At 39.9% G+C, this 27,689-nt stretch overlaps 1 protein-coding gene across 2 annotated transcripts in view; it reads right to left on the reverse strand.

The window, feature by feature from the left end:
- Positions 1-5,269: 5,269 nt before the first annotated feature.
- Positions 5,270-27,689, reverse strand: part of LOC106877651 (late secretory pathway protein AVL9 homolog) — a 40,452-nt gene continuing 18,032 nt past the window's right edge. The window contains exons 2-15 of one of the 2 annotated variants that reach the window (XM_014926596.3): positions 27,130-27,250; positions 26,952-27,037; positions 25,417-25,488; positions 23,735-23,891; positions 22,455-22,534; positions 21,331-21,400; positions 18,763-19,952; positions 17,448-17,582; positions 16,452-16,587; positions 14,285-14,365; positions 12,567-12,681; positions 10,928-10,981; positions 9,682-9,770; positions 5,270-8,547 (exon numbers count right to left, since the gene is read on the reverse strand). In XM_014926596.3, coding sequence (XP_014782082.2) covers positions 8,315-8,547; positions 9,682-9,770; positions 10,928-10,981; positions 12,567-12,681; positions 14,285-14,365; positions 16,452-16,587; positions 17,448-17,582; positions 18,763-19,952; positions 21,331-21,400; positions 22,455-22,534; positions 23,735-23,891; positions 25,417-25,488; positions 26,952-27,037; positions 27,130-27,250 — 2,619 coding nt within the window. In that variant the 3' untranslated portion in view covers positions 5,270-8,314. The remainder of the gene's footprint in view (positions 8,548-9,681; positions 9,771-10,927; positions 10,982-12,566; positions 12,682-14,284; positions 14,366-16,451; positions 16,588-17,447; positions 17,583-18,762; positions 19,953-21,330; positions 21,401-22,454; positions 22,535-23,734; positions 23,892-25,416; positions 25,489-26,951; positions 27,038-27,129; positions 27,251-27,689) is intronic. The other variant, XR_016243247.1, reaches the window with a different exon arrangement.

Raw genomic sequence — 27,689 nt, forward strand, 5'->3', positions numbered from 1 at the left:
CTTCCTAACCCTAACCACTTTAGAGAGTGGACTGGATGCTTTTTTATGTGACACCTGCACTAACAAGGTCACCAAGTAACTTGCAAGACAAGATCCTTTCAGAGGGGGCAAGGTATTGAAGGAGATGGCTTTGTGCCAAGTGATGAGGGGTTAGAGTATGACAGAAGGACAGAGGCAAGTGTGTTGCTGTAGAGAAGATAGATGGTTACCCCAGTCAGGGGGAGAAAGCAAGAGTGGAAGAGACAAGATGGTGATGTACCAGGGTATACTCTCAAGATACTTCATTCCGTGTGTTCCTGGGTCTCCTTCTTTCACAGGTGCCATCCAATTTCAGTGATTGGTACTTCTTTATACAGCTGTCCTCATTTATACGCATCACATGTCCAAACCAACATCATCTTCTCTCTCGCATACTGCATCTGATTCCTCTTACACCTGACTTTTCTCTTGGCACATTTGCACTTTGTTGTACATGCACACTAACTTCGTTGCTCTGTCGTCTACTCGTATCCTCTGCATTCAGAGTCCATGTCTCACTACCATGGAGCATACTGTTAGTACACACACATCATCCAGTCTGCCTTTCACCCTGAGAGAGAGTCATTTTGTTGTGAGCAGAGGTAAAAGCCGTCTGCACTTCCTCCATCCTATTCTCGCAACAATACTTTCAGAGTATCTTTCATCACTGCTAATTTGATCACCTAGGTAACAGAAACTATCTACAACCCCGAGAGAGCTTTCTGAGCATGTTTGAGAGTCTAATTTCCATGGGTCCTTAGTATTCATTGTTCCTGCGCATCTGAAGCCAACTTTCTCTGTTAACCTACCTGTGGTTTCACTGTACCTCTTGTGTCCGTAGCTTCTACTGGCTGCAACAAATGGAATTTCTTCCAATACTTTTCCTACACATTGAACATGGCCGTTTACCCGACAAAAAGAGAGTTTTCTTGCTAACAGCAACTTTGGTCTTTGCTAGATTAACTTTGAGGCCCTTTGATTTCAGGTTTTGCCTCCATACATGAAATTCCTTCTCCAATTCTGCTATAAGAGCAAGGTCATCAGCATGTCAGTCATACTGTTTATGTAGACATATTTGTATTCAAAATATAACTTGCAGTGCTGGCTTTGAATTCTATAGAAAATCTATAAACTTCCAAGAGAGAATATTGCACTGCTAACACAAGGCAAAATACAGTATTGACTTGTAAACCTGTCACATACTGAGCAGTACAATATGGTTGCAAAACGAAATAGTGTCCATGTAGTAAAAATAAAATATATATATATATACATACATATATATAATCATTTCATTGAAATCTTATAAGCTGACAAGGCAAAATGAGTTTAACCCCAGGCATGGTGAGAGCCACTGATGAGCTTTAAGCATCAAAATGTGAAATCATCGGTGATCTGGCTCTGTCTGCAACCGTAGGGAGTTTGTCTCCCTTGTCAGCTCATTAAGACAGTGCTTCTGTGGCTATTCAGTTGTTTTGACTCTTATTTCTAGCAATGCTGGTGCTGATTAGTACCCTTGTTCACTTTAGTGACGCATGTATATATACAAAGCAAACTTCGTTTGTTTGTTTACGTTTATTGTAATTTGAATTTAATATATATATTTATTTATAGCCTGTCATGATAGTTGCATAAACATGAGTTTCTATTTCTTCATTTTACATTTTCTGCTTTTTTCTCTTCCATGTCTGTCCTAACTTTCAAAACAAGAGTGACTGCTTGAAATGTAAAAAACATTCTTTTTCTTCCTATTTCCTAAACAATTTCCCACTGTTTTTTTTTATCTCATTTTTGTGTTTTATTTTTATTCATTTTTTTTTTTGCACCACTTACTCACATTGTTAATGGCTTAGAAAAGTGGGTTGGTTTAGATTTTCTCTTCCTATCTATGTTTAAAATTATCTCATGATAGTGGATGTTTTCCATAATGTAATTGTAATGATAAAACTATTTATCAATAAAAAAATTATACTGAAACAGATGTTTTGAATTTTTATACTCAACTCCACTTGTGTTCTTATATATATATCATCATCATCATCATCGTTTAACGTCCGCTTTCCATGCTAGCATGGGTTGGACGATTTGACTGAGGACTGGTGCAACCGGATGGCTACACCAGGCTCATATATATATACATATATAAATATGCTGTGCTTGAGAAGACCTGGCAAGTCAAGTGAGACCATAACCTGTGGCCTATGCCAGTGGTATAACCAGCCCACTTATGTGTACCTTTCCTTCATTGGACACTAAACTCAGCTTTGCGAAAACCTGTTGAGGCAAGTGAAATTGAAATCAAATTCAATGACTGGCATCCGTGCTAGTGGAGCACTAAAAGCACCATCTGAGTGTGATCGTTGCTAGGGCCACTGACTGGCTCCCATGCCGGTGGCACGTAAAAAGCACTATTTGAGTGTGATCATTACCAGCGTTGCCTTACTGGCACTCATGTTAGGGGCTGCTGATCTAGGTCACTAAAACTTGTGGCACCACAAATTCGAAACAACTTAAACAAAATTTCTTGACCAAACTAATAACATGGATTTTCAAAGATGTTAATTAAAAAAAAAAAGTGAAAAAGAAAATGATTGTAACTAACATTTTTTATCCTCATCTTTAGTCTGCATCACTGTAAATGGAGAATTACTGTTGGTGAAACAAGGTGTTAGTATCAGAGAACAGAGTCATAACCAGCTGAAGATGGATACTATATAATATCCTTTCTACTTTAGGCACAAAGCCTGAAATATTGGGGGAGGGGGGTCAGTCGATCATATTGATCTCCAGTACTTGACTGGTACTTTATTTATTGACCCCGAAAGGATGAAAGGCAAAGTTGACCTCAGCAGAATTTAAAATCAGAACATAGCTATGGGCGAAATACTGCTAAGCTTTGACTGGCTTCTGTGCCAGTGGCATGTAAAAAGCACCAACCGATCATGGTCGTTGCCAGCTCCCCTCTGGTCCCTGTGCTGGTGGCACATAAAAAGCACCCATTACACTCTCAGAGTGGTTGGCATTAGGAAGGGCATCCAGCTGTTAAAACCTTGCCAGATTAGATTGGAGCCTGGTGCAGCCACTGGCTCTCCAGACCTCAATCAAACCATCCAACCCATGCCAGCATGGAAAGTGGACGTTAAACGATGATGATGACGATGACCCCAAAAGGATGAAAGGCAAAGTTAACCTTGGTGGAATTTGAAACTCAGAACATAGAGATGGACAAAATGCTACTTAGCATGCTAATGGTTCTGCCAACTCACCATCTTAGAATATCAATACATATGGCACTCTCTTTTCTCTTGCTGTTGCTTTTAATCCCATGCCATCTTTGCTCAAACAGGTACATAAACAAAATTATCTCAGGCATAGTTTACCTTGGACTAAAACAATTCAATGTGTACTGTTTTTCCTTTTAAGAAGGTAGGTTGTAATTTTGAGGCTGTCCTGCCCAGTACTTCTAGCCAAACCATACACTGTATATTATAAGTTACTTCTTATGATATATAGTGGACAAGGCAGTGAGCTGCCAGAATCGTTAGCACGCTGGGCAAAATCATCATCATCATCATCATCATCATTTAACGTCCGTTTTCCATGCTAGCATGGGTTGGACAACCAGACAGGGGTCTGGGAAGCCAGGAGGCTGCACCAGGCTCCAGTCTGATCTGGCAGTGTTTCTACAGCTGGATGCCCTTCCTAACGCCAACCACTCCAAGAGTGTAGTGGGTGCTTCTTATGTGCCGCTGGTATGGGAGCCAGTCAGGTGGTGGTACTGGGATCGACCATGCTTGAATGGTGCTTTTTACGTGTGACCGGGACAGGAGCCAGTCAGGCAGCACTGGCATTGACCACACTTGAATGGGATGTGAGCTTATATAATAACATAGTACAATGTACGACAACAATGAATGGAAACAGAAACAGCAGGGATAAGTATAAAGAGAAAAAAAAAAAGCCCATCATACTCAGGTGGTGTGATTTTAGCAGGATCAACATCTCTGAGCCAAGCACAATTTAAAGCTTGTTCAGCACTGCATCGCCGACTTGGATCAAGTTCTAACATACAATCAAGCAGGTCTAGAGCTGGCTTGGGAATAAAGGACGTATTCTTTTGATATGACTCAACAAAATCAAAACACTTCAATTCGGTTGTTTCCATGAGAACACATGTCTGTGTCTTGTCAACTGTCAGTTGACAAAATGGGAGGAGGAGGAGAAGAAAGCTAATGGGTTGTATGTGTGTGCATGCTTGTTCTTGTCTGTGCCTGTGTGTATACGTGCTTGTTCTTGTCTGTGTGTGTGTGTGTGTGTGTGTGCCTGTTCTGTTTTTATGTATTTATGTGTTGTGGAATATAGATTTAATGAAATTATGCCCAGCAATGTCTCATTTTAAACTTGAAGAAAAAAAGCCTTGCATATTTGTTCTTACCTGCTTCATGCCTGTGTGTAAAATCCATAAATTTCCAAACAGAAAACGAGAATGCTGTATCAATTATAGCAGTCCATGTTTTTTTTTTTTTTAAACCACTAAAGAGCAGAAATATTGCAACATGCATGGAGAAAATGAGGGATTATGCAACACATTTTATGAATTTCATAATAACCATTCTCGAAGTTTAAATTAGACAGTATAATACTGCCTAACGCATTTTATGAAATTCATAAAAGTATTGACTCTGTTGTATTGTTGCCAACTAAACTCAAACAGATATGTTGAAAATAACACAAGGCTTTTTTTTCTTCAAGTTTAAAATGAGACATTTCTGGGCATAATTTCGTTAAATCTATATTCCACAACACATAAAAACATAAAACAGAACAGGAACAGACAAGAACAAGCACGCACACATGTACAACCCATTAGCTTTCTTCTCTTCCTCACAATTTCTTCAACTGACAGTTGACAAGACACAGAGATGTGCTTTCATGGAAACAGCCAAATTGAAGTGTTTCAATTTTGTCGAGTCATATCGAAAGAATACCATAAATGAAAATCCTTAAAACAAATACCAGTTGAACACTGGGGTCAATTTAATAGACTCATCCCCTCCCCCCCAAATTGCTGGCATTGTGCCAAAATTTGAAACCAATGTCTTTTGTTTGGTAGTATTCAGCAAACAGTCCCAAGTGGCGCTTGGTAGAAGTGGGCCACGGCACTGACCACTCACATTTTGATCTGTCCTGGTTCCATCTACAAGAGAACAAAGGGGGGGGGGGGGTGAAAGAAAAAGAAAAAAAAACATGCTTTCTCTCTTCAGTACTTTTAATTAAGACATTAAGATATTCCTGCTGCTGCTGGCTTTGGTCAGTCGGTCAGCTGGTCACCAAATGGACACGTAGTACAACAATATTATGATATGGCATGGTACAGCATGATATGATTTCAAAGTTTTTTTAAGTACAGTAAAAGCCAGAATTGAAGGAAACTAGAGATGGATCAGCGTTGACAAAATTAGTCCATAACAAGTGAACGGGGTTTAATGTTTCATGCCTGGCAGTTTGTCCCCGAATGAGGAAAAGGGAGAGAAAAAAAGTGGTGTTGCTTCTTGGGCTAGATACCCTTTACTTGCCTTCAGATCAAGGGACAAGTCCACCTTTTATTTTCTTGCCTCACTGTCAGACAAATGAAGGGTGACGTCAGAACCTGGAGCCTCCACACTCCTCCTGGTGAATGAATTTATTGATTTCTCTCTCTCTCTTTCTTTCGATTTTTAAGTAGTTGGTAGGTTATCTCTGGTTTATGGATGTCTGTCTTCTTTGATTTTATTCTTCTGATGAAAGCTGGCACTGGTGAGGAATGACGAAAGGAAACGATGATGATGATGATGATGATGATGATGATTGTTGTGATAGCATCTTCTGTTACTTCTACTGCTACTATTGTTGTTGTTACTATTATTGTTACTACTGTGTTGTCATGACTGATGTTGTTAGTAACAACAAAGTTGACTTAAAAGGATTAGAACTCAGAACCAAGGTTTGACAAAACTAAAAATCCTGCAGAGTATTTAGTCTGGTGTCTCCTACGAGCATGATCCCTTCCCCACCAACCAATACACCTTTATAGATAAATATTCTAATATAGGCACAAGGCCTGGAATTTTTGTGGGTCTGGCCGGTTACACCAATCCCACTGTTCAGCTGGTATTTATTTTAACTACCCCCAAAGGATGAAAGGCAAAGTCCACTTCAGAGAAAGTTGGCGTTAGGAAGGGCATCCAGCTGTAGAAACTCTGCCATATCAGATTGGAGCCTGGTGTAGCCATCTGGTTCGCCAGTCCTCAGTCAAATTGTCCAACCCATGCTAGCATGGAAAGTGGACGTTAAACGAGGATGAATGTAAAGAGCTGAAAGAACTGTTGCTAAGCATTTTGTCTGCATGCTAGTGATTCTACCAGCTTACCGCCTTAATAATGATAAATACTAAAACATCATTGGATAAATGAGAAATCACATGACCTATAGACTCCAGTGAGAGATCACATTACTTATGAACACTATTTAAACTCTGTAGTAATTTGTCCTTGTGATATCCTCTCATTCATCATCCTTGTGGAATATTACAGAAAACATTATTGAAAAGTCTGGATTGTCAAAGACACCAGATAAAATGCCTGCAAGATTTAGTTCCAGCTCTTTAGAATGTTTGAAATTCCAAACACTGCTTGGGTCAACTTAGCCTTTCGTCCTTCCAGGTTTGAGAAGATAAGTTCTGAGAAAGTGAAATCTAGGGGCTAAATTAATTGACTGCTTTGTTCCACAAAATAGGAGGTCTTATGCCTACATTACAACAACAACAACAACAGGAGGAGACCCCCTTTGGTCATTACTGACCATGGGATTGCACCTAGAAAGTTCCTCTCTGAGGCACAAGACCGGACAAGGTTGTTTATGGAAGACCAGCAGTCACTCATGCATACCAGCCTCCCCTCTCCACACCACCAGTGTTATCCAATGGAAAGGCAAAGGGGCCAATACAGCTTGGCACCAGTGATGTCGCAACTTATTTCTACAGCTGAGTGAACTGGAGCAACGTGAAATAAAGTGTCTTGCTCAAGAACACAACATGCAGCTCGGTCTAGGAATCGAACTCACAACTTCACGATCGTAAACTCGACGCTCTAACCACTGAGCTGCACGCCACAACAGCAACAATAATAATAATAATTATCATTATTAATAAGGTGACGAGCTGGCAGAATCATTAACATGTCAGGTAAATGCATAGTGGCATCTTTATGATCCGAGTTCAAATTCCGCCGAGGTTGACTTTGCCTTTCATCTTTTCAGGGTCAATAAATTAAGTACCAGTTGAGTACTGGGGTCAAAGTAATCGAGTTATCCTCACCTCCAAAGTTGCTGGCCTTGTGTCAAATTTGAAACCATTATTATCACTATTATTATTATTACTATTATTACTATTATTATTATTATTATTATTAAGGTGGCAAATGGCAGAATTCACGTTTAAATATATCCCGTTACATTCTTGGTTCAAATCCAGTCGATGTCACCTTTGCTGTTTGGATTTCTAGAGTTGAGGTGGGTGTGTGGGTGGGATATGAATAAAGTAAAAAGCGGGGGTAGGGTATGAATAAAGTAAATACCAGTCATATACTGTGTCGATTGATTTAATCAACCGTATCGCACTTCCCCCCACCCTCACCCATCTACCAAAAATTTGTGACCATTTTTTTTATCTCTTCCCACTAATTGCTGGGTGGCAGTTGAGTCCTTAGGCACTTCTTCCATGGGGTCCTACCCGAGGCAACCATCATTACACTTTCCAGCTGTGACTACGGATATAATCCAACCATCTTGCCCCAGGTCTCCAGCTGGTTGGCTTTGCTTCAAGAACCTGTCTTGTGATATTTAGAGATGATTGCTATTAACAGTTATTATTATCAAACGTAGCATAGAACTCACCCTTAACTGGGACTTGGGCCAGATATCTAGCACTAAAGGTTGCAAATTCACACTGACCCTTGATCTCCAACCTGCCATTGGCTATGAAATTGCATCTTGTAGATTATGGGTAAGGGTAAAATGGAAGTTTTATTTTTGTATAGACAATGCCAAAATATGATTGGACATTGTAAGGTATTTGAATATGTGTGTGTGTTGAGTGTGTATGTAGATGGAAGAAGGTTGGAGGGAGAGATGGTAAGTGATGATGAGAGGGAGAATAGAGTGTTTAAAGAAAAAGAGAAAGGGGAAAGCATGAAGACAGGAGGAGAAAAATAAAGAGAATGTGTGTGTGTGTGAGTGAGAGAGAGAGAGAGAGAGAGATTCAGTCATGTTGACTGCCAGCATCATCACCATCATCTTTGCCACTAACATTCTCATCATCAGCACCATCATCATCACCATCACCATCAGCATCTCCGTTTCCATCGCTGTCTTCTTCCCTATCACAGTTAGCATCATCATCATCTGTTCCATCCTTTTCAGGGTGTTTCCAGTCTGTGGTAAAACTGCTGAACCATGAGCTCATGGCTGACTTAGCAGAGGTGATGGCGCCACCTGCAAGAGAAGGAAAAAAATAAAACACAAAGGTGAAGAGAAAAGACGTTGGAATGAAACAAAAAACATCAATCATAATTAGTGTGTGTGAATTTAATGCAGAAAACATAAAAATAAAAAAATTTAATAAAAGTCTAATTATGTGTTGAGAAAAATACACATATGCATAAATATACATATATACACATAAAATGGGCACCTTTTAATTTCTGTTAACCCCATCAATTCACAAGGCTTTTGTCAACCCAAGATTATAACAGAAGACACTTATGCAAGGTGGCATGCAGTGAGACTGAACCCACAACCATGTGGTTGGGAAATAATCTTAGCCACACAGCCACATCTGTACCTACTCCATGTGATTCAAAAAGCTAGCCTTGTCATGTATTGTGTGATACTGCATCTGCTTGAGTATTTCACTTTATGGCACGAGGCCCTGTGCACTAATCTACTTAAGGGTTTCATCACAAGTGTCAGTGAGACAGTCTCATGCTTATTTTCTGTCACAGATGTACTTCAGCCTCAGGCCCACCATGGGTACATTGTTCCTTCTGTCTACCTTTTCTCTCACTACTATAAATGGCCTCTACTCATCAGAGTGAGTTGGGCTCATGTCGTCTCCACTCAAGTTTTCATACCCACCCTCTTCTCTCCTCACGTCACCCTTGTCAGCACTAATCCCCCGCCACTAGAATGTTGGCTCTCTGGAATACTGTTCCTGCAGGTGCTGACTTACAAAGGTTCAAGAGGTACATTAAAAGCACCAATCTCATTGGTGCATGACAACCTGCAAAGACCTTGTCCACCTGCAAATTTAAATGAAAAAAAAAACAGCAAAGAAACATTCTGTTTCGACTACTTTAAGAGAAGAAAGGTCTGTGGAATACTCAACCACTTGCACATTGAGGAAGTTGTTCAAATGAATGAACAATGAACAGATGAAATATGAGAACACTCATTGCTGAGAGAAATCATGATAAATATATAGTGATAGAAATAATTATAACAAGGGCTTCGCTTGTGCCTCACCACGCACTGAAAAATACATGTCAAGAGACACTATTACCACCATAAGATGGGGAAAAAAAGAGGAAAACTACAAAGTGAGAAAGAAGAGATGCCGAGTCTACTCACCAAATACTTTGCCAGTCTGTACAACATATTTCCCGGTTTGGGACACAGCAGCATTTAGTTTCTTACCCTTCTCTGTGCTCTGCATGGTGCTGATGGGGGAGAGAAAAGCAGATGGGTTAGAGGGAGCATAGCAATATTGTACAGTGTAGCTTAGGTTTCACAGTACTGATGGTACAGGAAAGAAATAAATAAAAGGAGGTGGGGTTAGAAAGGGTTTAGTATTGTTGTATAGTGAAGTGGTGTCAGTTTCTGGCAATGCTGTAAGAGTGGAGGCACGTGGCTTAGTGGTTAGGGTGTTGGACTCATGATCGTAAGATTGAGGTTTCGATTCCTGGACCGGGCGATGCATTGCGTTCTTGAGCAAAACACTTCATTTCACATTGCTCCAGTCCACTCAGCTGGCCAAAATGAATAATACTGTGACTGACCAGCACCCTGTCCAGTGGGGAATACATGCACCAGAAACTGATCCACTGACTTTATATGACTCGAGAAGGATCTTTATCCCTATCTTTATCCTAATGCTGTAAGACGACTGGTGGTGAGGCCTTGTTTAGCTTTTGTTACAGCATGCCTCCAATGTATCTTCTTTTAAGGGTTTTCTCTGAGTCTTAAGACCTTTTATTCTAATAACGTCTTTCTTCAAACTTCTGCTCTCTGGAACTCACTACAACCATCTTGTTTTCCTTTAATCTATGATATTCAGACTTTTAAACTTCCTGTCGATTGACATCTTTTGAATTTGTAGACCTCCTTCTTTTCCTTTTTGGTAGTTCCTTACATTACAGTGGCTTCAAGATATGTTTGGGATAAAATTGTATAAAAGGAGAAACCGGAAAAAGATGGTAGGGTGAGATATGTTGAGATTTGGTTGTTATTTCTAATGGGTTGAGTGACCATGTAGAAGTGTTTCTCAACCCTTTTTCACCTATGGACACCCTTTGATTCCTTTTTAACTCTACTCCAGGTTTGAAATCTCCCCAAGACACCTGATGAAGGCTGGAGAGTATACTAGCCGAAACATTGTGTTAACAACAATCAAGATGAGGACAAATATCCGTCAACTGTAAATAATTCTTCATCTCTTAAATATAGAACTGTAATATCAACCATACTACGATATTGGAGGCATAAGGATTTAACAATAAGTGTGGCTGACAGGATGTGTACTGTGTTATAGTTGATATTGTGTTACCATAGGAGTGTGTGTGAGAGACAGAGAGAGTAGAAAATAAGTGAGACTTACTGTGACAACCGCACACGAAGATCACTCATATTCAAATGCCCTTGGAATGGATGTCTGTAAGTAGAATATATTATCATCATTATCATCATCATATATGGCCACTGTCCCCACCACCATTAACCATTATAATCATCATTGTCAGCTACTATAGCCTCGAGCCGACCAAAGCCTTGTGAGTGGATTTGATAAACGGAAACTGAAAGAAGCCCGTCGTATATATGTATGTATGTATGTATGTATATGTATATATATATATATATATATATATATATATATATATATATGTGTGTATATATATATGTGTGTATATATATATATATGTGTGTATATATATATATATATATATATATATATATATATATATATATATATATATATATATATGTATATATATATATATATATATATATATATATATATGTATATATATGTATATGTATATATATATATATATATGTATATATATATATATATGTATATATATATATATATATGTATATATATATATATGTATATATATATATATATGTATATATATATATATATATGTATATATATATATATGTATATATATATATATATGTATATATATATATATATATATATATATATGCTTGACAACCGATGCTGGTATGTTTACGTCCCCGTAACTTAGCGGTTCGGCAAAAGAGACTGATAGAATAAGTATTAGGCTTACAAAGAATAAGTCCTGGTGTTGATTTGTTCGACTAAAAGGCAGTGCTCCAACATGACCACAGTCAAATGACTGAAACAAGTAAAAGAGTATACCCTCTCATCCAAGTGACCCAAACTTGGCTGAATAAACCTCAGCCTAAGTCCAAGCAGCATTCTACTGAAACCCCATCAGTTATGTGCTTTCTATGTGGCCCCTGTGTTGTCCTTTGTGGCTTTTCTTTGGCTCATCTCTGTAATGTAAATAGTTGAGGGCCAAGAGAGAAGGGATTATTAGTGAGGCAATAGTGTAAGGGGTCGTTGGTGATATCATAGAGATTAATGGGATAATGGGATAATCATGGAGATTAATGGGATAATAAATATAGGGAATTAGTGATCAGATAGCATGGGAATCAGTAGGTTGTTGCTGTTTAGCTCAAAATCAGCCCTGATAAAGGAGATTTATAATGTAAGGTGTTCCAACTGTAACCATCCCACCTTTTTAAAAGTTTATATAGAGGTACATTACTCAATGTGTTCCTTTCCTTATTTAAGTTGGTTGGGTATGATTTGAGAGAGATTTGACTGTTATTTCTAGCAGATCGACTGGATATTAGTGTGTCAGTAGTGAAGGGAATTAGTTATGTAGCAGGGCGGTGTAGGTGAAGTGGGATAGGATAAGTAGATCAAGAATTCAAGGGAGAAAGGTCAACGGTCAACAGTGGAACTACTACCCCCAACCCTCACCTCTACAACTCCAATTACTGGAACCACACCATTCCAGCAACCACCACATCAACTCATGCCTACTACTACCACCACTGCACCTTCCCTTTAAACACCACCACTACAACCACCAATGCCAGCATACCAACAACTGCAGCTGTTACCATAGCATCACGCCCAGCTTTCTACGGCTGCTCCCACTAACCCCCACCAGCAGTATCCAGAAACCAGTACTTACGACTGCGAGACCGACTCGATAAGAGGGTGTTTACAGCTGTGCCACAATCGGTAGTTATGGGTTGTCTTCCAAGCTTGGATAAAGGTCAAGTTGAAGTCTTCCATCAGCTTCTCATCTGAGTTGCGCAGGGAGAGAGAGAGAGAGAGAGAGAGAGAGATAGAGAGAGCGATACAAAGAGGGATAAGAGGGAAAGAGAGAGAGAGAGAGAGAGGAGAAGAGTGTAAAAAACATAAGAGAGAGATACATGACAGTTTTAAACAGTTAGTACACGACTACATCTATGTATTCATTTGAAATATGTGTGTGTGTGATATACAAGCAGTCATAACTTCATACTATTCTGTTATAACATTAGTAGTAGTAGTAGTAGTAGTAGTAAGGGGGGTGGTCTATGCTGTAACAGCGTGTCATTGCATCCACCATTTGTTGGTGATTCCCTTCTACTGCTGGTGGTTAACACTTTTGCACCGCCCGGGTGACAACCCTTCAAACATCCATGGGTCTGTTTGGGTGGTTGTTGGTGAAGGTTTTACAAAGATGAAGGGCAAATCCAGCCTCGACCACTTTTAGTCACTTTTTACAACATGCAGAGAAAATTTTGGGTTCATTCTTTGACATGTTGGTCCCCGCACAGCACTAGCGCAATGTGAAATGAAGTGTTTTGCTCAAGAACACAACACACTGCCCCCTCCAAGAATTGAACCTGCAATCTGGCGATCATGAGTACAACACCCTAACAACTAGGCTATGCATGTTCACATTAACACTGATACGAAGTAAAATAAAACCAAATACTGAACATTGTAAATTTTATCCGAATGTGATCGATGCCAGGGCTGCCTGACTGGCTCCTGTGCTGGTGGCAAGTAAAAAGCACCCACTACAGTCTCGGAGTGGTTGGCATTTAGGAAGAGCATCCAGTTGTAGAAACATTGCCAGATCAGATTGGAGCCTGGTGCGGCCTCCTGGCTCTCCAGACCTCAGTCAAATCGTCCAACCCATGCCAGCATGGAAAGCGGACGTTAAACGATGATAATGATGATACACCTTTCATATTGTGTACTTGTTCATGAATTAAACAAATATCATGATCAAATACAGATCATCAAACTGTAAATGGACAATGTGTAAAGTGGTGGCTCCTATCGCTAGGTGCATCAGCATTGTTGCAGTGGTAGTATTGGTGTGGTTGTAGTGTTGGCATTAGTGTCATCGTACTATGAGTATTTGCAAATCTACAGTGTTGGTGTTGGTACTTATGGTGTTGATATACAAGCTTCTGTAGCAGTTAAACTAGTGTCATGATAGTATTTAAATCAGCCTTGTGAGTGGATTTGGTTGACAGAAACTGAAAGAAACCTGTTGTTGTATGTGTGTGTGTGTGTGTGTGTTTGTGTGTGTGTATATGTATGTTTGTCTCCCCACCATCACTTGACAACTGATGTTGGTGTGTTTATGTCCCCATAACTTAGTGGTTCGGCAAAAGAGACCGATAGAATAAGTACCAGTCCTGGAGTCGATCTGTTCGACTAAAGGTAGTGCTCCAGCATGGCCACAGTCAAATGACTGAAACAAGTAAAAGAGTAAAAGAATAGTGTTGAAAGATAGAGTGTTCTTTTTCATATCCCCACCTTTCCTTTATGCAAGTCTATTCCCAGTGTTTTTATGACTGTGTGGAAAAGGTTAGTTCCAGGAAGCTGACAGAAGCGGTAACTCACCTCCATTATGTGTGCTGGCGAGCAGGGACAAGATGTAATCCTTGAACTGTAGCCTCACCCATTCGTCTCCTCCTTCCCACTCTGCAATTAACGAAGAAAGAAGAAATTATCGAAGCATGTAGAAACAACAGAGATGATTGTGGTTAAAGGATGAGGCATTGGGCTACCCTACCCCAGAGTAGTAGCACCTGTTAAGGGTCCCAGCTATCAGGTAATTAGCATGTTATGGAACAAACTCAAAGCGCAAACCCTCAATGCCTTGTGAGTGCCTTAGGAAAGAGGAAGGTTAAGGGAGGAGAATCAACCTTGGTAGCAAATTAAGGGGTGCAATTCCAAGGTAGGTGAAGCTCTCCAGCACTGTAAAGCAATTCCCCAAGGAGAAGGCCATGCCAGTGTAAAACCTACAGCTTGCTGGTCACTGCTGCCTCTTAACCTGCTGAGCCACTGTGGTCAGACCTCCGAGTGGGATTGGAGTGTAGGGACTGACTCTTAGTTTAAAACAAGCACAGCAGGAAGAAAAGCTCTCCTGCAGCGTAAAATGGTTGGCATATAAACAAAACACACACTATGTGGGTGTGTGAGCTATGACGATGGCATAAATCTGGAACTGAATATCAAACTTTATGAATTTGTTGTGGTTACTAAAAGAATATAGATTTTGTTTCCAATAAACACGAAAACTAGATTATGGTCACCCTTTCTGGACCACAAAGATCAATAAAGCTGACTTCTATAGAGATTGTTGCAATATTTCTGAAGTTGAAAGTGTCATCATAGAGAAATCAGTCGGAGTTGAGTCATTACAACAACATACAGACTAATTCTTTTTGAGTCAATTAGGGAGCTTCTGTGTGGTTGTTCAGTCTTCTAGAAATAGCTCCCAATAATCATCATCATCATCATCATCATCGTTTAACGTCCGCTTTCCATGCTAGCATGGGTTGGACGATTTGACTGAGGACTGGTGAAACCGGATGGCAACACCAGGCTCCAGTCTGATTTGGCAGAGTTTCTACAGCTGGATGCCCTTCCTAACGCCAACCACTCAGAGAGTGTAGTGGGTGCTTTTACGTGTCACCCGCACGAAAACAGCCACGCTCGAAATGGTGTCTTTTATGTGCCACCCGCACAAGCCAGTCCAGGGGCACTGGCAACGATCTCGCTCGAAAATCCTACAGGAGCCAGTCAGGCGGTACTGGCAACGGCCACGCTCAAAATGGTGCATCTCATGTGCCAACCGCACAAGAACCAGTCCAGGGGCACTGGCAACGATCTTACTTGGCTTGCCGGGTCTTCTCACGCACAGCCCATTTCCAAAGGTCTCGGTCCGTAGTCATCGCCTCGGTGAGGCCCAATGTACGAAGGTCTTGCCTCACCACCTCAGCCCAGGTCTTCCTGGGCCTACCTCTTCCACGGGTTCCCTCAACTGTTAGGGTGTGGCACTTTTTCACGCAGCTATCCTCCTCCATTCTCACCACATGTCCATACCAGCGCAATCGTCTCTCTTGCACGCCACAACTGATGCTTCTAATGTTCAGCTTTTCTCTCAAGATACTTACACTCTGACGGGTATTCACATTGACATTACACATCCAACGGAGCATACTGGCTTCATTCCTTGCGAGCTTACGTATGTCCTCAGCAGTTACAGCCCATGTTTCACTGCCATGTAGCATGGTTGTTCGTACGCATGCGTCATACAGTCTGCCTTTTACTCTGAGTGAGAGTCCCTTTGTCGCCAGCAGGGGTAAGAGCTCTCTAAACTTTGCCCAGGCTATTCTTATTCTAGCAGCTACACTTTCAGCGCACCCACCCCCACTACTAACTTGGTCGCCCAAATCATAACCCTGCTGTTTTAAATAATACAGTCTTAGAAATATTACGATTGAATAAAAAGACGGGATGATCATGGATGGATTGCCTTTCACAACAGGTACATTCAACCAGAGCTGACCTGAGAGCTAAACAAAGACAGATCTATGGGTTGCAGCTACTTGTTTGGCTGACTATCAGAGGTGATCTGGAGCAGTACCTACTTTACAGCTAAGTGGACTGGGCTATTGAGAATTAAGAAAGTTTAAACCAATGGATACAATGTAGTGTTTGTAAGGGGACATGAGATGCTGACCCTTTACGACTGTCTCTAGCCAATCTATTAATAACTTACCTGTACCATCAAGGAAAAGGGTTTTATTTTCGGTGACAATTTTCACGAGGTAGTCTGCAAACCTCAAATCTGTTGTGGTTAGATTCAGCTGTTTCTTCAATTCATTGTCATGGAAGTCGATTCGTCCATCGTTTACCTAAGTGGTGGTGGTCAGGTCATAGAGGGAATAAACAAAAGAAATATGGTATGCTTAACATTTTTGGAAAATAGTAAAAGTAATTGTAAAGAGTGAATACAGAAATTTAATTTATTTAATTTATTAATTAGTTTAGAACTTAGAAAAGGCAGAGGCCATGATTTTTTTTACAGAGCCACCAAGACCAGCAACAGGGAAGTAATCTTCAGATCATATAGTTATCTTCTATACATGCAATGAAGTGGTGGTGGTGGTGGAAGTAGACTTCTGAGCGAACCTAGGAAACTATGTTGCATATGACTAAGTGATCAGGATATTCAACTGACGATCATAATGTTGTGAGTTCAATACCTGGAGGTGAGTTGTGTCCCTGAGCAGGCTACTTTATTTCACGTTGCTACAGTCAACTCAGCTAGCAAAAGTGAGTTGTACCCGTATTTCAAAGGGCCAGACCTGTCACATTCTGTCACACTGAATCTCCCTGAGAATTATGTTAAGGGTACATGTGTTTGTGAAGCACTCAGCCACTTGCATGTTAATTTCATGAGCAGGCTGTTTCATTGGTTGGATCAACTGGAACCTTGTTGTCATAACTGACAGAGTGCCAGTTAAAAAGCAAAAAATGTTGGCATTGGTTTCTACAAATTACTGAAGCAACACAGACACACACACTCATACGTGACCTTCACATTGTAGATTTACAAATCAATCATATAAAGAGGCTGCATAGGGTCTAGAGACACAATGAAACCCCTGCACGGCAGATGCGAACACACGTCCTTTAGGTAGGTAGCCCTGCACTCTATCCACTTACCAATCCTTGTCCCAGCCCATTGTTTCTACCCTCTGCAGCAACTTACCTCTACAACGACATCAGTGAGGTGTTTGCGCTGTTTAAACAATATATTTGTGGCACCGATTACAAAGCCCCGCACATTTACATCTTCAAGGAGATCAAAGAACTGCAGTGAGAGATAGGGATGACAGAGGCAGCCCTGAAAGGAAAAGAAAGATAAGAGAAAATAAAAAAAATGAGATTTATTAATAAAGGATGGGGGGGGGGGCAAGGGTTCTAAAACCAGAATATGTGTACCCTTAGAGATATGCAAGAGAAATTCCAACAGGGTGTGAAAAATTTGCAAAAATACTGGAATTAGAAGTTTTCAACAACTACTTTTGAATGGTGTTTTCTCATGTTTAGTAAAACAGCTATCTGTATATCATATTTAATGTATATACACTGTTAACAGGCCACTTATTGCAGTATTTGTCCTGAAATAACATCTGTTATGGACATGCTGAGTTAAAAAACACAACAGATAGCTACAGGCATGGCTGTGTAGTAAGAAATTTGTTTCCCAACCACATGGTTCTGGGTTCAGTCCCATCACATGGCATCTTTGGCAAGTGCCTTCTACTATAGCCTTGGGCTGACCAAAGCCATGTCAGTGGATTTTGTAGATGGAAACTGAAAGAAGCCTTTTGTATGTGTGTGTGTGTTTTGTGTTAGTTTCCTCCCCCCACCACCTGACAAGCAGTGTTGGTGTGTTTATGTTCCCGTAACTTAATGGCTCAGCAAAAGAGACCGATAGAATAAGTACAAGGCTTTATAAAAAGAAAATAAGTTCAGGGGTTGATTTGCTCAATTAAAATCCTTCAAGGTGGTGCCCCAGCATGGCCACAGTCCAATGACTGAAATAAGTAAAAATAAAAGACGATAGATAAATATCAGGGGAAGAAGAAAATTCATTGGAGCATCATAGCCATGTGTTGTTGGGGATGCTTTGGGGTTTGAATAATTCACCCTTGCAAACATGGATGTTTTGTTCATCATCCGTAACCCTTTAGCATTCAGATTTTTCTGTCAAATATAATCCTTATTTATTACCTTCAACTTAGCGTAGGAGGAGGAGGCATTGTTTGCAGTTGTGTTTGTTTGTTTGTTTGTTTGTCTGTGGACAAGATATCTCAAATAAGGTCAGTAATTTTAGGGAGAGAGGGATAGTTGATTACACTGACCCCAGTACTTGACTGGTCTGTATTTTATCAACCCTGGAGGGATGAAAAGCAAAGTTGACTTCAGTGATGATGATGATGATGATGATGATGATGATGATGATGATAATGATGATGATGATAAAGAGTGGTAATTATAAAAAAGAAACATTTCCAGACCTTGGAAAATATCGCCAAAGGGAGACCATATTCATCTGCTTGAAGTGTTGTTGTCATGGCTATACCATCCTCGAAGGAATTGCTTTCAATATTCAAAGATGAGGGTTTTTTATTTGACCCCTGGTGGGAATCTTCAGATGGGAGAAGTGGATCGTCAGCAGTGTTTTCTTTGGATTGTGTCAGCGTAGTTGATGAATTTTTCAATGGCATCTCGCAGGAACTGTCAGCAGTGGGATGTATTAGTCCAGCTGTGTCAGCAGGGAGCTCAGAAATAGCCTCAATCTTATGTGGCCTGGCATTTTTATCACAGACGACATTGGTGGTGGAAGTGGTGGTGGTAGCAGTTGATGGATCAGTGGAATTGCTTGACCCTAGGCACGGAGACCTTTCGCAATCACTCTTTGGATCATGTTCATCATTTATTTCAAGGACAATACGGTCTTCCTCCCATGAGAAGCAATCCTCTCGATCAATTTTACTGATTGACTCTGGAGAGTCCAGTTCTTCAATGCTCTCACTTCGTTTCAGGTCTTCAGATAAGGTTTCATTTTCATCAACCTCCAGGTCTACCTTGAGGCGCCTCTCTGAGGAGCGAGTCTTCCCTTGGTCTTTGAGCAAATTGTCTTCTGCAACCATGTGACCTAGAGTGGTCTTTGTTGTGTGATCATGTAATTCACCCCTACTGATGACAGGAGATGAAGATCCATCAGCATGGGAGGAAATTCTACAGTTCTGATTGTTGTTATTTAACAAATCTTTCTCTGTGGCATCAAGTTCCATTTTTGTCACAGATGAAACAGTTGATATACCAGAGCTTGAATGTGAAGCATTGGTGTCTTTCGCGATGGTCATGTCTTTCTGAGATCCAGCTTCAGTACTGCATGCCAGAGACATTGCAGTTGCAGGGAATGTGTCTGATGAGGGTGGTGGTGCTGATCTGAATGGACTGCACGGTAAATCTGGCTCGTCATTCTCGTCACGGACTATCGTCTGATTCTCTGGCTCGGATGCTAGACTTGTGGTTCTTGAAGGTGGTCTAGGGGGGATGGGAATATCACAGTTGGTATTTTTGTGGTAGCTGACCTCTAGGAATCCGTCGTCGGATTCCATTTGGTGAAATTTTAATGTTGGTGAGATTTGTCTGTGAGGGGAATAGCAGGCAGATTCCTTCAGGCCATATTCTATTAAACCTGGATCAAAGAAACAAAGGAAAATATAACAGTAAAAGTTTAAAGAATTCAAATTAATAAAATACAAAACTAAAAGAGTCATGGGTTTCCATAATTTGGACAATTAGGATTCAAGTGTTTGACCAACAGAATTACCTGTTCCTGAGTTAAAGAAGAAGTGACTGAGTATACTATGTATAAAGCATTGGTGCTGGTGCCACATAAAAAGCACCCAGTACACACTGTAAAGTGGTTGGTGTTAGGAATGGTATACAGCTGTAGAAACTATGCCAAAATAGACAATTGGGGGTTGGTGTAGCTCTCCAGCTCCTGTCATATTGTCCAACCCATGCCAGCATGAAAAAAGATGTTAAATGATGAAGATGATGATGAAGATGTTTACTCTTCATGTAATTCTCTGAGGGAATCAGTGTGACCCCTGATGAGTTCTTATGCAGTTTCCATCTCCACAATTTCACTCAAAAAGTTTGGATTGATCCAAGACTATAAAGAATGACATTTGTTAAAGATGCCATGAAGTGGGACTGAACCCAGGTCTTTATGAGCGTGAAGTAAACGTCTTGGACCATTTGCCCATATTGTGCCTATAGAGGCTCAAAATGTTTGGGGGAGGGGGCCCAGTCGATTAGATTGACCCCAGTACACAACTGGTACTTAATTTATTGACCTCAAAAGGATGAAATGCAAAGTCAACCTCGGCGGAATTTGAACTCAGAACGTAAAGACAGACCCTCATATATTGCATTAATATTCCTCACACTTTCTGTTGCGTCGTTGCCTTTTTTGAACCCATAAAGCAAAATATGCTCCTCTGTCACTTCCATTATGGCTTTGCAAACATAATTGTTAAAATCGAACTGCACTCTTCAAAACTTGCACTAAGAGTAAGTACAAGGTAAAATTATTACCTACTTTTATAACAAGTTGATGCAGGTAATTTATCCCATCCCCCTCCAACTTTTAGTTCATGCAATTTCAAAAACAGCATTATTTATGGGATGATCCAATCCAATTTTATTGAAATATGTGGCATCCCCTAGCAGACAACTGGTACAAGGGAAATAATCATTTTTCCATAATATTTGGTAGGATTAGAGGTTTGACTTTGAAATTACGGAATAAAGACTAAGATGCATAGAATACACATATTTATAATTTGTTTTGCTTACTTATTACAAAGGTTTTTAAATTTCCAGTCTTAGGTAATTATGTACAACACTATTTCATTCTTTTTAGAAGTCATCAGCATGACATATAGAGATATTTTATATTTTACAACATCATCATCCTTCCTGTGCAAAGTTGATATTGGTGAGGAGAAATAAATGGAGATCAGTGAAGAAAAATAAAGAAATGCAAATGAACTTCAAGATCATACCTGGAAAGAGTGACATGACACCTAACATAGTTCGACACAGCTCTTGGACTGGTTTCCCTGTAAATAGTACCTGTAATAATAAATAAATAAATAAATGAATAAAAAATAATTTTGGGGAAGGGACTAGTCAAGTGTTAAACTGACACTTATTCATTGTTATTTTTTGCCCTCTTACAACTTGTTTGTAAATATCTGATTTTTCCCTATTACCCCATCTTTGTTCTCCCTTATTATATCATATTTTATTTTGTTTTATTAAACCTTTTTTGAGGTCCTTCCAAAAATTCCTCACACTGATGAGAATGACAATGCATGAATTTAATTAAAATTACTATGATTACAATTTTTTTCTTACATATTTGTATTGTCTTTTGAAACGTGCGTATGTATTGAAGCCAATTTTGTATTAAATTTAATTCTGATTCAACATCTTTTTCTCTTCCATTTTTTTAATACTTGTTTATGGTATATTTATACCTATAATGATATCTTTCAACTATTATTTTCATATTCTTATTACTTGCTCTGGCTGTTTTTATGAATATGATGAATCTTTATTAGAAATCATTTTTTCTCTCTTTTTGGATCTTTCAAAAAGTTTGAATTGTTCTTTTTGAACTTATTTTTTCTCATATATATATTCCTTGAATCCTAGGACTTATAAGGCTGGTTACCCACTTTTCATGGTATATAAGCAACCAAGATCACAACGCTCACCCTAAATGGGATGTTGGTTTGTTGTTAGTTTCAAGGCCAGCAATTTTGAGAGAAGGAGACAAGTCAATTACATCAAACCCCAGTATATGACTGGTACTGTATCAACCTGGAAAGGATGAAAGGCAGAGTTGACCACAGCAGGATTTGAACTCAGGACACAAAGAGCCAAAAGAAATGCTGCTAAGCCTTTTGTCTGATGTGCTAACGATTCTGCCAGCTCACCTGATGATAAAAAGATAGCAAACTTATCCAAAATGGTACTTTTAGCTCAACTCCCACTTCCGAAAATATCTGGTTAAAAGCTTCAACCTTGTTTCCATTAATAAAAATCCCTATCATCATCATCATTATGACCACCACCACCACCACCACCACCACCACCATCATCATCATCATCATCATCTTACCCGTCGTTCCAGAAGAAGGAGTTTAAATAAAATGAGGATCTTGTGACGATAAAGTATAACGAGGTCCCGAGCAGGAAGACCTGAAAGCAATGTAGAAGGCAGGTTTTAATAATGACAACTACAACATCAATAACAATGACAACAACAATAATCATAATAAGAAGAACAGCATCAAAGATATTGGATTGTCAGATAGTGTCATTTGTTTTTGCTTTTTTCTTCATGGCATCCTGTTGTCATACGCCCGAAAAAGAGGTAAAATTTAATCAAATTTCAAAAACGATAACCAACACTCTCTCTCCCTCCTGAGGCAGCCATGTTTCCCCGTCTAAAGCAAAACTCCTTTTTCTGTTGTAAAGATTGTTTGCCAACATAACATGGCAGTCCTGGTTTAGGACGAATGTTGCTGTAATTTAGCCCCAGGAGACATCGTCTCCAGCTGGCTATACGACACGATCTGTGGGGGTGCTAGATTCCCTTGTTCGAAAATATAAGGACACAGATCGTGTTGTATAGCCAGCTGGAGACGATGTCTCCTGGGGTTAAATTACAGCAACATTTGGCCTAAACCAGGACTGCTATGTTATGTTGGCAAACAATCTTTACTACAAAGTATTGTTGCTGAATATCTCTCGTGAGATTTAAAAAATAGTAATTTCCTTTTTCTGTTCCTCAATACTACTCACATTTCCCAGGTGTGGGGTTATGTCTTGCAAATTACCTAGTGACCTATCTGATGCTGGTTTCAAGTAGAAGAGCGTTCAGTACACTTTGTAAAGTGGTTGGCAGCAGGAAGGGCATCCAACTTTAGAAAGCATGCCAAAAACAGATAATCGGAGACTGGTATGGCTCCCAGCTTTGCAAGTAACTCCCAAAACATCTAATCCACGCCAGCATGGAAAGCTGATTTATGATGATGATGATGATGATGATGTAGAAGGATAGAGCAAAAAAAAATCATAAAACACTACGATAAAAATATTTTTCATGTTAAGTCAAATAACACAAGAAAGGATTCAAACAAATGTGGGGGGTGGGTGGGGGGAACGAATTTAACTGACAACCCAATAAAAGAAAATAAATGCGTGGGTGTGCGGTAAGAAGCTTGCTTCCCAACCATATGGTCCTGGGTTCAGTCCCATTGCGTGGCACCTTGGGCAAGTGTCTTCTACTATAGCCTCGGGCTGACCAAAACCTTGTGAATGGAAAAAGACCACTCACAGACACCTTAACGGACCTAGGCAACAATAACAACAACAACAACAGGAAGGTATGCTCACCGAGGTAGATTTTGGTGCTGTCAGTCTGGCTGTCTGTCAGCAATGTACTGAGGTTGCGGTATGTGTCAATGAGCAGTTCCACTTTACTGAAGTCTCTCTCGTCAAAGTAGGCATGAGTAATTAATTCCAGTTTGGTCTGGATTAATCCATAAAAGGGCTAGAGAAAGGAGAAAAAGAGGCAAATAAGCATATTATCTTCATTTTCATCATTATCATCAGCTGCATAAACACACTCATCGACATCACCAAACCCTGAATATAAGTCCCAAGCCCTATGGCTCTTCAAGTTGGTTATCCTGTTTCTATAGCATCTAAGTGCCTGACATCACAACCTTTTCCCCTAAATGAAGTGCCTGGCCCTAGCAGGGTGATTCATTTAGCGTTGAATTATTGAGAACAATGTGAAATGAAGTGTTTTGCTCAAAACCACAATGCACAACCAGCCTAGAAAGCAAAACCACAATACCATGACCATTAGTGCAATGCCCAAAACCACTCGGCCATGCAGTACCATAAGCATTAAATTCATCACCATGATCGAATTTACCAATATCCTTCTCCTTTGTCCTCATCATTATCATCAAATTCAGCATCCTCCTCCTCATCACCACTGTCATTTTTAGAAATAAGTTAACCAGAAAGGAAGGAGGAGGAACAATATCCAAGACATTTGCTGACCAATCCTAGACTGGAGACATGAAAGGTTTTGCTTGAATATTTGATGTGGCCAAGTTCTGAAAGTGGGACTTTCAGTGGGAGGCAAACTTTAAGAAGAAGGATTGGAGAACAGTGTCTATAATGCAGAGCTTGGGAAGTGAGACACTGTAGAAGATAATGAGAGGACTAGAAGGTGCTGGAAAGTTCCAGGCTTTAAGGGTATCACGAAAGGTCTGGTTGGAGGCCCAACCTTCTGAGATCTTTTATAGGGCTTAGAAAAAACAAAGGATCCCTGCAATAAGTGTGAATCTGAGAGGGGAATATGTTGAATAAAATCATAATTAACTGATTCTCCTGTTTTTCTTTTACTCAAAACCAGAAACTTTTCAGCACCCCTCATATATTTGTATAGTTTCTGTCTACTAAATTCCTCCATAAAGCATTGCTCAGCCTGAGGCTATAATAGAAGACGTTTATGTAAGGTGCCACGCAATGGGACTGAACCTGAAACCAATGTGGTTGTAAAGTGAACTTCTTAACCACACAGCCATGCCTGTGCCTGTCCGTGGACAAGATATCTCAAGAACCGCTGGATGGATTCACATGAAACTTTCAGGGATGTTTGGCATGAACTGATTAGATTTTGGGATCAATCTGGTACCAGACAAAGATTCTGGATTATTTTCCCGTTTTTTTTTTTTTTACTTAAGTTTTGAGAGCAGTCAGGTTCATTTCTGGCAATCCCATTTGTGAGAGCATTCGAGTTTATTTCAGATATTCTCATTTTAAAAATCATCTCCGACTAATCATTGGGAGGATGTTAGTGTTGCCTTGGCGGAGGTTTGCGCTCTCTGAGTGCTCTTATTATTTTAATTTTGTTTTGCACAAATCAGAAGGTTAATGATGGACCCATTTTAATAATGTAGACCCCCATCCCTACCCAACTTGAAATTCTGCATGCATACTTTTAATATTAATTTAGTGAATTATAAATTTCTACCTGTCTTCCTGCTTCAATGACTTACCAGTTTGCTAAGTACACACACACTTTTCTGTACAGTGTTTCTGGTGACTTCCTTCGATCTGGTGATCAGGTCCTAGAAAGACAGAGGTACACATGGGATTAGAACACGCAACTGTTGTCATCACAACTGATGATAATTATACAACATATCTTTGTCTTTTATTTGTTTCAGTCACTGGAGAGTGGCCATGCTGGGGCACCCCAGTACTTAGTTTTCAAATCTAGCACTTATTCTATCATTCTCTTTCATCAAACAAGGATGTAAACGAAACAACACGGGTTGTCAACTGATGGTGGGGGGACAAACACAAACTCAATGGACCATACACACACACATATATATATGACAGTCCTCTTTCAGTTTCTGTCAGCCAAAGCCAAAAGGCATTGGTTGGTCTGAGGCTATAATACAAAACAGTTGCCCAAGATGCTGCACTGTGGAACTGAACCCAGTACCATGGGGTTGCAAATGTGAGCCTCCTAACCACACGGCCATAATCTATTAATGGGTTTAATTAGCAGTCTTCATGTACTATTGTAGTAGTAGTAGTAGAACATGTCAGAGCAGGAACCAGTTGGGGGACTGGCATTGACCACGTCTGGATGGTGCTTTTTACACACTACCAGCACAGGGTATTGTTTGATATCCATTTTGCCACACTGGCATGGATTGGACAATTTGACTGCAGTTGGTAAGCCAAAGGACTACATCAAGCTTCAGTGTTTGCTTTGGCATGGTTCTCTCTAAGAAGGAATTTTTTGTTATTATCGTCATTATTTAAATTAATCATTTGTTAACCCTTTTGTTACCATATTTCTGTTGAGATGCTCTGTGTTTCTTTCAATTAATTTTAAATATAACAAAGAATTTAGTAAAATAACTTAGTTATCATTAAGCTAGTGTTAGGAACATAAATTGTGACTAAGGTTTGGTGGGAGATTTTAATTCAAAACTTATGAAAACAAGACATTTGTACTCGGAGCCAGAACCGGTTTCAGGCAGGTTGGTAATGAAAGGGTTAAATTAATAATTTGTTAAGGTGACTCATTAGCATGCTGGACAAAATGCTTAGTGGCATTTCTTCCAGCTTTATGTTCCGAGTTCAAATTCAGCCAAGGTTGACTCTGGGGGTCAACCTTTCATGGGTCAATGTAACTGATTTACCCTCTCCCCCAACACTGCAGCCTTGTCTCAAAATCCCAAACCATTATTATTATTATTATTATTATTATCATCCTCATTTCAATGGCTTGGAAGAATCTAGAACATCATAGAAGTACTTTGCAGTTTTTGTTTCAAGTCTTTAAGTTTTGAGGTCAAACCCCAGTAGTAGTAGTAGTAGTAGTAGTAGTGGTGGTGGTGATAGCTGACACGATAGTAACTAGCAACAGTAGTGTACTACTACTGCAACAACAACAACTACTATTAGTGACACTAGCAGTAGTTGCTGTAGTGGTGGTAGTAGCTGTTGTTGTCATTGTCAAAGTGGTAGTAGTAGTTGTAATAATAAAACTCCATATTTAATAATAACTGACCTTTGAGTCCATCTGCTGGTAGCAAGACACACCATATACAGTACTGTATTCACCATCTCTGGATGGGAGATGAAAGAATATGGTATCTGGAAAATAATAATAATAATAATAATAATAATAATAATGATAATGATAATAATAATAAACAGAGATAAAGAGAGTACACAACTGTTCTTACCTTTAGTATAATTGTGTGCACCATCAGGGAGAGCAAGTGATGGTAGGTGGCGCCACTCATCGGGTAGTTCATGACTGTCCACTGAGTTACCTTCAATCAGAGGTGGGTAGGAATATTCAACCTGTGCAAGAATAACAAGTTAAAGGTGATGGTAAGAGTAGAGATACACAGAAAGTATGTATTTAGTTCCACTAAAATGAAGCCCTACCAAGGACCTTTTAAGACTCTTTACTCTTTACTCTCTTTTACTTGTTTCAGTCATTTGACTGCGGCAATGCTGGAGCACCGCCTTTAGTCAAATCAAATCGCCCCCAGGACTTATTCTTTGTAAGCCTAGTACTTATTCTATCGGTCGCTTTTGCCGAACCGCTAAGTTACGGGGACGCAAACACACCAGCATTGGTTGTCAAGCGATGTTGGGGGGGGGGGGAACACAGACATACATACATATATACGATGGGCTTCTTTCAGTTTCCATCTACCAAATCCACTCACAAGGCTTTGGTCGGCCCGAGGCTATAGTAGAAGACACTTGCCCAAGGTGCCACGTGGTGGGACTG

The sequence above is a fragment of the Octopus bimaculoides genome, chromosome 9, assembly GCF_046866305.1.
Source record: "Octopus bimaculoides isolate indiv1 chromosome 9, ASM4686630v1, whole genome shotgun sequence".
Lineage (NCBI taxonomy): Eukaryota > Metazoa > Mollusca > Cephalopoda > Octopoda > Octopodidae > Octopus > Octopus bimaculoides.